Genomic DNA, 12,464 nt, shown 5'->3' with positions numbered 1-12,464 from the left:
TATGGTAACTGGTAAATGGTCCTTTACCTTATTTATTTATCACATTTATACCCCACCTTCCTCAAATGAGCTCAAGGTGGTGTACATAGTTCTCCAGCCCATTTTGCCCTCACAACAGCCCTGTAAGGTAGGTTAAGCTGAGAGACAGTGACTAGAGCAGTGCTGCCCAGTGAGCTTCATGGGTGAGCAGGGATATGAACTCTGACACTCCATTGGTAATATGGAGCTAGGCAGCCCACAAGCAACTTGTCCCTTGTGGGCCACCTAGCTCCATATTACTTACTCTGACTGGCAGCAGCCCTGCTTGGGAGTAGTCATCTTTTCCATCAGCTGGTGTTTTTTAAAAAAATATTAAATGGAGTAACACAATTATGTTACTGTTTGCTACAAAGTGAAAACGTTTCCTTTCTATGCAAGAGCAGCATCCAACTACAGTGGTACCTCGGGTTAAGAACTTAATTCATTCCAGAGGTCCGTTCTTAACCTGAAACTGTTCTTAACCTGAGACACCACTCTAGCTAATGCGGCCTCCTGCTGCCGGAGCATGATTTCTGTTCTCATTCTGAAGCAAAGTTCTTAACCCGAGGTACTATTTCTGTGTTAGCGGAGTCTGTAACCTGAAGCGTCTGTAACCTGAGGTACCACTGTATTGTGTTCTGATGGGGGGGGGCGTGCTGGTGGTATTGGGGGTTCCTCTTCTTATCCCCAGGAAAAGCCTCCAGACAAATTTTGCCTAACGGATTCCCCCCATGTTCTTTGTGGAAATTGCAATGAAACTTCTCTCCCTTACTGGTTTCTACAGCCACAGCAGGCGCTGCAACCTGCCAACAGTTTGACTTCACCCCCAAAGGCAAACTCCTCCATTGCCTCCCGAGACAGACAGGCGCCAATAACCATTAAACTAAATAGTTTTAACTGGATTTTCAATAAACGTTCAAAACAATGCAATTGGCTGTGTCTGTTTTGAATTTTATTTGTGTTATTATCTGCCTTAGTGGGTTGGGCAAGGTAAAAGGTAAAGGTAAAGGGACCCCTGACCATTAGGTCTAGTCGTGGCCGACTCTGGGGTTGCAACGCTCATCTCGCTTTATTGGCCAAGAGAGCCGGCCTACAGCTTCCGGGTCATGTGGGCAGCATGACTAAGTCGCTTCTGGTGAACCAGAGCAGCGCACGGAAATGCCGTTTACCTTCCCGCCGGAGTGGTACCTATTTATCTACTTGCACTTTGACGTGCTTTTGAACTGCTAGGTTGGCAGGAGCAGAGACCGAGCAACGGGAGCTCACCCTGTTGCGGGGATTCGAATTGCCGACCTTCGGATTGGCAAGTCCTAGGCACTGTGGTTTAACTCACAGTGCCACCCATGTCCCTTGTTCCGAATAATGCTTTTTAAAGGGTAGGGTAAGGAGGACTGGGAGTGAGTTTATGGAACCAAGGGTGCAGGCTCCCGACAATGTTTAGGACCCCCTGTGCTATGATGTCATGGGGCATAGTTATAGGCTGCAGGCCCTCTGCTGGACAACTTTTGCTATTGCATAAAGGTATTTCCCAAATACAGATTGGTTGCTTTGTTGTTTAGTCATGTCCGCCTCTTCGTGACCCCCTGGACCACAGCATGCCAGGCACTCCTGTCTTCCACTGCCTCCCGCAATTTGGTCAAACTCATGCTGGTAGCTTTGAGAACACTGTCCAACCATCTCATCCTCTGTCGTCCCTTTTTCCTTGTGCCCTCAGTCTTTCCTAACATCAGGGTCTTTCCCAAGGAGTCTTCTCTTCTCATGAGGTGGCCAAAGTACTGGAGCCTCAGCTTCAGGATCTGTCCTAGGGGTCAGCAAACTTTTTCAGCAGGGGCCGGTCCACTGTCCCTCAGACCTTGTGGGGGGCCGGACTAGATTTTGGAGGGGGGGAAATGAACGAATTCCTATGCCCCACAAATAACCCAGAGATGCATTTTAAATAAAAGGACACATTCTATTCATGTAAAAACATGCTGATTCCCGGTCTGTGGTCCAGATTTGGGAGGCGATTGGGCTGGATCCAGCCTCCGGGCCTTAGTTTGCCTACCCATGAGCACTTTGCCTTCCAGTGAGTTTGCCTTCCAGTGAGCACTCAGGGCTGATTTCCTTCAGAATGGAGAGGTTTGATCTTCTTGCAGTCCACGGGACTCGTCTCCTCCAGCACCAGAATTCAAAAGCATCGTTAGCACCCAGCATTTCCTTCCTGCCCAGGGATGCAGAGAATATCCTCAGCGATCCCCTGCCCACTGTTCCTGAAAACAAAATTTGGTTTCTCGTGTGAAAGCGGGTATGTGTAAAAAAATGGGGGGGAGGGAATAATAAAAAAACCAACCTGTCTTTGCAAGGGGTGGTTGCTATCATTTTGGGTTACACATTCGCAGCTCTGCGGAATCCTTTTTTTGAGATGTGGCAAACAGTCATTTATTCCCATTTTTTATTTTATTTTAAAAATTCAGTCCCTTTCCTAACCACTGGACTCTCCTCCATTGGAGGCGTTAAACAGAGGTTGAATAGCCACCTGCCTGGGATTCCTCAGCTGCAATTCCTGCATTGCAGGGGATTGATGGCCACATTTGGCTCTCCAGCTGTTTTTTGGACTACAACTCCCATCATGCCTAGCTAACAGGACCAGTGGTCAGGGATGATGGGAACTGTAGTCCCAAAACAGCTGGAGGGCCAAGTTTGACTAGGTGAAGAAGAAGAAGAGTTTGGATTTGATATCCCGCCTTTCACTCCCTTTAAGGAATCTCAAAGCAGCTAACATTCTCCTTTCCCTTCCTCCCCCACAACAATCACTCTGTGAGGTGAGTGGGGCTGAGAGACTTCAGAGAAGTGTGACTGGCCCAAGGTCACCCAGCAGCTGCAGGTGGAGGAGCAGAGACGCGAACCCGGTTCCCCAGATTACGAGACTACCGCTCTTAACCACTACACCACACTGGCTCTCAGGGATCCCTTCCAACTCTAAAATTCTATGATTTTACGCTCCCTAGCATGGAATCCATCCCCTCCCCCACCGCGGAGAGCTGTACACCGGGACCGCTTGTAAAATTATGCCAACTGCCTCAAACACTTTGACAGGAAGATGGCTGCTGTATAAAACACTTCTTGCACAAGAGTAAGTGCAAGTAAAAATGGAGCAACCCCCCCCCCCCATTTGTTACACTTCTTAGCCACTCCAATTCTATGAACGGAAGTATTTCAAGGGTAACCCAACTGATCTCTCAGTGTAGCTGATGTTGGCCTCGCATCTGTCTAAAGAGACAATGGAGTGTACCTGGGGTGGGTGGGGAGTAAGACTGCTTCACCAAAGTGACCTCTCCAGGACACAAGTTTGGGGGTCCTGGGCTGCCCAGACGACAAGACCCCCCTCTCGACCTCGCTGATGTGGTCCAAAGGAAAGCAGAGCAAGATGTCTGGCACCAGCTGGGCCGCAGGAAGAAGGCCTACAAGGCGCCATCTAACCACTCCTGCTTTGTGGAGTTTACTCCTTAGCCTTTTCTTCTCCCAAAGAGATTGCATAAGACAGAGGAGGTTTAGGATCAGAGTCTCCCTCTGCAGGTTGCCCAGCCCCATCTGCCCCCCCCTTCCCTCTGTAAACCACTCTGAGGTCTTGCTTTTTTATTTACAATCAGCCAATATACCAGATTTTATGAAATAAATAAAATTTATTTTATTTATTTACATTATTGATATATTGCTTTTCAGGTGGACCTCACCAAGTGGTTTACATAATTTATTTCATAAATACACCCCTCGACTGTTAAAAACAACCACAACAACCACAAAGTGGTTGACAGAAATAGTAAAGCAAGAAAAATTAACAAGAATAATGAAACAAGAAAGAAAAATTTATAATAATAGACTAAAACCGGATTGAAACTTGCTTCAACTTCCTAAACATCTAGGTAGGCTTGTGTAAAGAAGAATGTTATTAGCAGGTGCTGAGAAGAGAACAGTGAAGGGGCTGCCACACTAAAAGACCTGAGCACTTACAAATGTTGGTGTTAGGTGGTACCTGCAATTTTAAGGGGCCTGCCCCTGCTGCTGCTGCTGACCCAGGCTCCTGACTTTCCTTCGTGGCCCACTGATGAACCCCCCCCCCCTTGCAACCCGATTCAGACAAGACACGCTCGATTCTCAAAATAAAAATTTATTCAGTAACAAGAACGTTGAATCCGCACCCTGAAAACGCAGTAGTTCACATTTAAAAACAGCCGAACACCTTTGTCGGGCAAAAGTCTATGGTACAAGCCACTCTTGGGTGGGTGGAGAGCAAAGGTCAAGGGGCAGGGGGAGGATATGTAAAAAAGAAAGAAAAGAAAAGACCAGCAATAAAAGGAGGCGTTTCTCCCCAAGACATTGCAGGAGGGCTCCAAATTTGCGAAAGAGACCCACAGCCACAATCACCGCAGGAAAGGGCTGTGTTTAGAGAGAGAGATGGATCAAGACAAGAGGCCACAACGCTCTTGCCAAATTCATGACCGGAAGTGGCTGAGAAAGCTTTAAAGACAGCTCCCCCACCACCACCCCCCCAAAAAAAGGCACCAAGGCCTGCTATCAGTGTGAAACATGGATATTTGGATTCCACAACAGGGCTTGCTATTCCAGTAGGCACAGCCCATTTCAACAGCCAGAGTTAAACCTGGGCTGGGAAATCAAGAAAGCGGCAGGTGTGTGTGGGGGGGTCTCCCCTGTTTGGTGGCCTCCTTTGAGGTTTGAAGGGATATTCCCCAACACAAGCCACTTGGGGGGGGGGGGAGTAGCATCACTCCAAAGGGCGCATCTAATGGCGACTTGGAGAGTTAAGCAGAGTGATTCCTCCCAGCTTTAGCCCTTTGGCTCTGGACAAGCCTGTCGAGATGGCAACTTTTTGTGGATGGGGGAGAGATCCATCCAAGGCTGAGTTGTTTGGTTGGGGGGGCAGAAGGGGGAGGAAAAAGCAAAGCCCCCAGAAAGGGGAGAGGCATCGAAGGAAGACAGAACTCCCATCCTGCCAATTTAAAGAAAATAAACAAAAGGAGTGGTGGTTTGCCAGTTTCGCGGTTTAGGGTGAAATCATTCTCTTACAAGCCAGGTGGGTTTGACACACACGCAGAGAGAGAAAGAGAGAGCCAGCTGACACTGGGAGATACGGGGAGGGGGATAAAGACTCAGCTGAAGGCATGGTACAGAAAATATTATATATATTTATATAGATCTGTTTTGTCCACATACAGAATCAGCAGGGACCCAAAACACACACACACACACACACACACACACACACACACTCACAGAAACACCCACCCAGATCTCCACACCCCTCTCTTTGTGCAAGGCTCAACAAAAGCTCACAGTAGACAGCTAGGTCAAAGAGCTGGAAACTGGGAGAGGGGAGAGTTGCTGCTGAGATGATGCTGAACATTTTTGACATTCACAGGGCAAACCCCCCCCCCGAAAAAATGGGGGGGGGGAGAAAGAGGGGAAGATGCCCTGAAAGAAAACAACAACTTTATACATTGGAGTAAGAATGAAAATGCCCTTTTTCTTCTAAAACAGAGAAACAAACAAACAGCCATGCTTTGAACCAATGGTATAGTTGTTTTTCTTCCCACAAGCAGATCTGCATACAGAAGAACAAAACTCGCCAACAGCTACGATTCATTTCAGCAATCCAGTTTTGATAAACGTGGCAGTTTGGGATCGGTCACGGAGTGCAAAGTTGAAGAGCAGGGGTTTAATATTAAGAGGGGGACAGAGATGGGGGGATACCCACCACCAACAACAAAACCCCTGGCAGAGATGAGATAGAAGGCACAGATTTGGCTTCCGGAAGAGGCCTCAATGCCAACCCTGGATTCTGAAAGCAATGGAAGGTAAAATAGCTCCTAGTCCGACTTGGGGCTCTGGCAGAGAAGTCATCAGAAAGACACTTCGCAAAATCCCGATTTCCGGGAGAACTGCTCAGCAAAAGATCAGGGCAAAACATCTTACGCTTACAGAACCCTCCGTTTTGCAAAGTTCACAAGAGGCCTGGACCTGCAGTGGGGAAAGGGGACGAGGAAGAGGAAGTCTAAGAGGGAGGCAGGCACACACACACTCCTCAACACCCCTGTGAGGTCTGAAAAAAATAAAGTAAATCCGCCTGGAATTTAGTCACAGACGATTCTCTCACATTTGAGAAGCATCCATCTTTGCTGAGGCTTAAAAAAAGAATCAAGGCAAATGTCAACATGCAGTGATGATAGCAGCCACTTTCCACTTTGGAAGGGATATTTGACTGGCAACAAGTTCCCCCGGCTAGTTTTAGGGGTCTCCTTTCTCTCTTACCTGCAGGAAAAGCACCCCCCCCCCCAAAAAATATATCTTTTCATGATATTCTCCTATACTGCAGCATTCGCCAGCCTGCCTGGCAGCTGTTCTCCTAAGAGAAGGTGTTAAAACGGCCTACTTCTTTCTCATTAGGAAGCAGGGTTATTATTCTATTCCTGCAAAGATTCCTGGGTGCATCAGAAGATGGGAGGTGTCAAATGACTTCTCCATAAAAACATGGAAATTTAGAGACGCTAGTTTGGGACCAGTTTGACACACGAGGTCTTGGCGCAGCACAGAACTCGGCACAACTGGGGCACGTTATTGAGGACATTTAAAAAACCCGAAACCCTGATCTCCAGAAAAAATATAACGTAACGGCACACATGTGTGCGCAAGACGGGGAGTGCATTGGCGCGCAGTGCCAACAGATGTCTTTGCTAAAACACCGGACAGTTGTGCCTTGTAGACAACGCATTGGGAACAAGAGGATCATGCAAGCTGAAGGTTTTCTTTGCTTTTCAGAGAGAGAGAAACATGCATACATTTGGCACAAGCTGACAGAAATAATCACCTTTTAAAGAAAGAAGTAACGGAAGAGAGGCAAGTGTCAGAGAAAAGGGAAAAGGAGTTAAGCCTGTTCCAGAAAGTGTCTGCAGATTTGCCACTGGTTAACCGCAGAGAAAACGATGTTAAATAGGCAAATCTGTTTTCCAGTTTGCAGAAGAGATGCCTCATCGCCCCTTTCCTCTGGGACCAAAACGAAAAGATGCCGCTGCCCCACCCCATGAGTTATCTACATGAGCACTGTTATGTACAATGTAAGAGACACAAGCCTTTCTGCAAGAAGCGTCAGGGAATGATGGAGAAGAACACAAAGGGTGGGAGCATATATTTGTATAAACTAGTCAGCTTCTGGATTGTATCAGACAGAGCAGGGAGAGAAGGCCAGGCAATTTCAGGAGTGGGGAAGGAGGAGGAGGAAGGGGAACCAAGAAGGGGGGCTGGGGTGGAAGAGGAGAAAGGAAACAGATGATATGGCCATATTCTTGAAAAGGCCCACAGCTTTATTCAAGTAATGAAAGGGTTAAACCCCTAAAAAAGAATGAAGTTTGTTTTAAGAGAACACCCCTCACTCCCAATGGTCTTCCTTTCCCTCCCAATGGTCTTTCTTTCCCTCCTAACTGTCTTCCTTTCTTCCTTCTGCAACCCCATCTCCCACAAAATCCGTAATTCTTTTAAAACAATAAAAGCGCATCTTTCTTTTGGCCCAATGAAAGAGAGCATTTAAATATTTTTCTTCCCTTCTCTCTTTTGTTTTAAAGGAGGGGTGTTCTTTTAAGACAAAAGTTAAGTGTTGAGGTTCATTAAGGGTTTAAAACATTTTTTTCTTTTTAAATTAAGGGAAAAAATTGTGATCTTGCAGTCATTTGCACAGGGGGTGGGATGGGGAGAACCATGAAAACCAGCCACCTCAAAACCCACATGCAACAGAAACAGTAAAAATAACGAACATATAAAAATTAAACCAATAAAGTGCATGTTTCAATATATATTACATCTGCCCCATTTGGAGAAAACACGACAAGGGTGTTGCAAAATAAGTCAAGTTGTTGTGGGGAGAGAGAGGGCTGGAGTTCACATGGTGTTGTACAACGGGTTGGTGGTTCGTTTCCTGTCATTTGCCTTTCTCAGCCTTCTGGGCGGTCGAGTTCTACCATGCTGGGGCCGGGGGAGCACAGCCAACCAGTGGGGCGGGTGGGGCGTCGTCGCCAGCCCTGGCAGCGGGGCCTCTGGGGGGCTAGTCAATTTCACACCCGGAAGCTGCTGGGCTAGGCTGAACTCTTTGGCATACTGCGCCAGAGGCCTCTCCACGGGGCTGCTGAGGGCGATGGATTCGGCCGCCATCTTGAGCTGCTCGACAAAATGCGCCGTGGGCTGGGGGGCGGGCAACGACGACGGGGCAGGTTCTGGCGTTGGCAAAGCTAGGCCGCCCTGCGAGAGTGCTTCCCCGCAGCCGGAGGGGCCCCGGAGTGATTCCAGAGCGGCTGGCCTGGCGCTGGAAGGGAAGGGGTTCCCCGAGGGCAAGTCATCTTTTGACAAGTTCAGGCCGCCCAGCTTTGCCAGGGATGCTGAGCGCTTCATCTGAGAAGGGAGCGTGAGGCCTGCCTGCTGGACCCGGGCCTCAAGGTCCTTTGCCCACTGCCTCACGGTGTCCCCCCTCAGGTCTCTGATGCTGTCACTGCTGGAGCTGTGAGGAAGGCCGCAGCGAAGGAGAGGTGTGGCAGCAGCCTCCACAGTGTTGGCACCCATGCCCACCTTATGAGCGCGTAGGTCATAGTCCTCTGGGCTCCAGTGTGTCAAAGCGCCCTCGCTCCTCCGGCGCAGAGCACCTCCCCTCTCCTCAAAGGCAAACTGTCCGTTGCCAGCATATCCCCCCAGAGGGGCTGGCTCAGGGTCGGTGCTTGTGCTGTCCTGAGTGACCCCCTGCAAGCAGACGAAGGGCTGGCAATTGGAGGGCGGCGGAGGGGGGCACCTTGCCCGACTCGCAGGAGGAGAGGTGCGCATGTCGGCCGGCCCTCTGACAGCATCTTCCCCAGGGCTACCCAAGGTAAATATGACCTTCTTAAAGTCCTTGCTCTCTGGCTCGGAAGGCCCCGGCTTGGGCAAGGCTCCCGGGGGATTCTGGGAACACAAAGCAGCGTTGCAGTTTTCGTCCACCGCCAACGAGGTGGTGGCCATCTTGCTTTCCTCCGAGTCATCTCGTGTGTGGCCCCTTTCCAGCCCAGTGGGGCTGGGCAACCTGACCGCGTGGGTGTACTCTATAATTTCAATCCTTTTCGGAAGCAGAAGGCCAGGGGCAGGGAGGCTGTCCGGGATTTCCAGAGAAACCACCAAGCGGTGCTCTCTGGCCAACCCCTCCAGCTCTCCCAACAGGCCATCTCGTGGGGGAGAAGACGCCGGTGGCATTTCGGGGGGCTGTTCCAAACCAGCCCCAGTCTCTGCGCCCCCAGCTCTTGAGGCTACCTTCTCCCCAGACAACTGGGCCGGCTCGTGAGATGGCTCTTCGGGCTTCCCCTTCGCCGCGGGGTCAGCCACCGCTGAGGATTCGATCCTGGAGTTCTTCCGGATGGGTAGCAGGACAACAGGGGTAGAGTGTTGCAGCTCCTGCTCTTGCCGCAGGCGCTCCTCAAACTCCAGGGTGGCACGCCGTACCGATCCAGGACACCATTTGGGCCCAGGGTTCGGAAGGCCCTCCGCCGAGTCTTCTCCCGAGTTGCCGCCGTCTTCTACGTCCAGCTTATAAGAAGGCACCAGCTGGGCTGTAGCGGCTTCTCGGTCCGGTTTCAAAGGCTCGCTAGCCACCTCCTTCGGGACCGAGCCACTGCCTTCGCCCGGCTCGGCTTTTCGAGGCTTGCTTTCCCAGGTTGACTCGGCAGGGAGCTCATGGACCGTGTTTCTCTTCGACACCAGGACCGGATTGTTCAAGGCGTCCGTCTTCGCCTGTCCCTGCCCTGCCCCCTGGCGGATCGATTCGATCTCGGTGATGATGTCTTTCACAGAGATGGCGTTTTCAGAGTGAGAACGAGTCAGGCCGCCTGAACGGCTCGGTTCAGAGAGCTTTAAATTTAAGAGAAAAGAAGAATGGGTTAGAATTTTACAAATAAAATGCTCCCAGCATTCAGCAAGCGTTTTGACAAAATATTCTGTAGTTCATCACCTTTCTAACTTGGAGGGGGAAACGAATGGCATGGGATTCTGAGGGTAGGGCCCAACTTCCATCGCTGCATCCCCAGGGCTCCTCACCCTGCTGGCTGCCACATTCAGAAGCCTCACAATGCCCCGTCAAAGTCATTCTGGACACCTTAAAACTTGGCAGACAGTAGCATGAGGAATTGGGGAGAGCATTGCTGAGTTCTGTGAGCTACCCGCCTCCGAAATCCCCCTACTTCAATGGCCTCTGAGTGGGTCATTTCGCCTTAGTTCCAGCCCCATAAATATTCTGATCTTTCCGTGCCTCGATGTCATTTGCTCCCTCATCCCCCTCTTGCACTCCCAATATTCGACTCTTCTGGCAGGGGCTCCTATTTTCAAAACACACAGCAGAAAAGCACCGCCCGCCTCGCGTACCTTCAGCTGCTCCTCCTCCACCGAGGACCCCTCGGACGGCTGCGGCGAGTTGTCCGAGGAGTTGCTTCCTTGAGCATCTTCTGTGGGGTTGGAGGGCGACAGCTCCAGCCCCGACACTTTGGAGAGACCGTTCCTCCCGCCCCCCTGATCCTCCGTCCTGGAGTGGGAACAAGTCCGTGGCCGGCTGTCCTGAGAGAGCTCCACAAACTTCTCCAAGGCGCTGAAGAAGTCGATCCGGTCGGCGCCGAAGTCCGCCTCCTCCGGCAAGGACGTCACAGGAGGGGGGCTGGGCGAGTTGTGGTTGGAGACGTCCTGCAAGCAAGACTCCAGCTCTTCCATGGGCACCAGGTGGATGTTCCCGTCTCCTTGCTTGAGGGCGTCCTTCTCCAAGTCGTCCACTGCCAAGTCCGGGAACTCTGCCCCTGCCCCCAAGGCCTCTCGCTGCTGCAGCAAGGCATCCGAGGCATTATCCAGGGGGAACTTTGAGTCGTCCAAGCAGCAGCCGGAGGAGCACCCGTTGATGTTGTTCAAGTTCAGCTTGTCCTCCATCTGCTCGGTATTGAAGTCTCTCGTGGTGATCTCTAGCTGCACCACCCGCTCAATACTGCACAAGTTCCCGGCGGCATCAGCGCCCAGATGGCACAAGTGTTCCGTGTGCGGACTGGTGGTCATGGGCCCAGGGGACATGGGCATGTGGTGGTGGCCGCAGGAGGTCTTGCTCTCCGAGATCTGGTCCGCCGACGTGGTGATCTCCTTCTTGCTCACCTCCATCCCGGACTTGCCCATGGGCTCGTGGTGGTCGGAGAGGTCGCTGTCGGAGTGCGAGCGCCACAGCTTGTTGTGCCGCTGCTTACTGCGGGGAAGGAGATAGGGGAGAGAATCAGCACTGGGTTCGAAAGCCGCTCAGACAAAAGGCACGAAGGGGAAAAGGCAGCATGGGGAGAGTTTGCGAGAGAGGAGGGAAGCGCTGCGTTTGAGATGGGGTTAGCCCACAATCGGCTCTCCTGGTCCCCCAAAACAACCAGAGTTCTGTCCCAAAGAATGAAGCGGCCACTGACTGGAAAAAGTGCCCTTGAACTCTGATGACGGACAGAGGACCAGACTTGCACAATTCTGTTGGAACAGCTCTCAACCTCTAATATAGCCTATTGGGTTGGGATCAAGGAGGGAGGGAGGTTGTTTTTTGCCCTGCAAAGGGGCTCTGCAACCACAATGCTCAAGTCAGGTGCTTGCCGTCTCTGGTCAGATGCTGGTTTTGTTCCTGCTCGGCCACCTGTTCCCAGAATTGTGCCGCTGCCACCGGGGACACGGAGGGCAGCTCTCTTCCAGGGAACAAAAACATGTTGTTGCAGCTGATGAGAAGAAGGGCAGCAGCCTGGCTGCTGCGGGTGTTTTGTGCCGTCTGCTCCACAACTTACAAGCTCTGGCCCCTAGAGGGAGCACGGACTCCATCCAAAGCCAGAGAGCCAGGGACGCTGCTTCCGTCTTCCCCTTCTCAATGCAAGCTGCGCTCCAGAGAGGGTAGCAGCCCTCCTGACATAGCCATGCAAGAAGTGACCAAGGGGAGGCGTGTCAAGCAGGCCACACTCCTCCAAGGGCCACCACCACTACGTGGCATGTTCTGAGGGGCACAAGGATCGGGATCACTTCCATGTGATTCAACTTTTAACTGTGGCAGGGTTGTTGAGAAACACCGAAGTTATAAATATCTGGGGTTTTAGAGTTAGAAGTAAAGGCAAATAAGGGGAGTTGATAGAAGTACATGCAATGTTTTCTCCCTGCCCCATAATACCAGAACTTGGGAACATCAGACAAAAGGATTCAGGACAGAGAAAAGGATGGAATTATTCACACAGTGCGTCCGAGAGGTCCGGAGAGCAGCAACACGAGAACGGGGCCTTTTCTGCAGTGGCTCCCCATTTGTGGAGTGCTCTTCCCAAGAGAGGTTTGCCTGGCGCCTTCATTATGTACCTTTAGGCACCAGACCAAAGCATTCCTCTTCAACCAGACCTTGGGCTGATTTGACA

General features: G+C 51.1%; 1 protein-coding gene across 5 annotated transcripts in view; it reads right to left on the bottom strand.

The window, feature by feature from the left end:
• Positions 1 to 4,149: 4,149 nt before the first annotated feature.
• SSH2 (slingshot protein phosphatase 2) overlaps positions 4,150 to 12,464 on the bottom strand; it is a 126,462-nt gene continuing 118,147 nt past the window's right edge. For all 5 annotated transcript variants that reach the window (XM_077919440.1, XM_077919438.1, XM_077919436.1 and 2 more), the window contains 2 exons: positions 10,438 to 11,290; positions 4,150 to 9,927 (listed from right to left, as the gene is read on the bottom strand). In XM_077919440.1, the coding sequence (XP_077775566.1) occupies positions 7,945 to 9,927; positions 10,438 to 11,290 (2,836 nt within the window). In that variant the 3' untranslated portion in view covers positions 4,150 to 7,944. The remainder of the gene's footprint in view (positions 9,928 to 10,437; positions 11,291 to 12,464) is intronic.

The sequence above is a fragment of the Podarcis muralis genome, chromosome 15 (genome assembly GCF_964188315.1).
Source record: "Podarcis muralis chromosome 15, rPodMur119.hap1.1, whole genome shotgun sequence".
Taxonomy (NCBI): domain Eukaryota; kingdom Metazoa; phylum Chordata; class Lepidosauria; order Squamata; family Lacertidae; genus Podarcis; species Podarcis muralis.
This window is presented reverse-complemented; position numbering and strand designations above follow the sequence as displayed.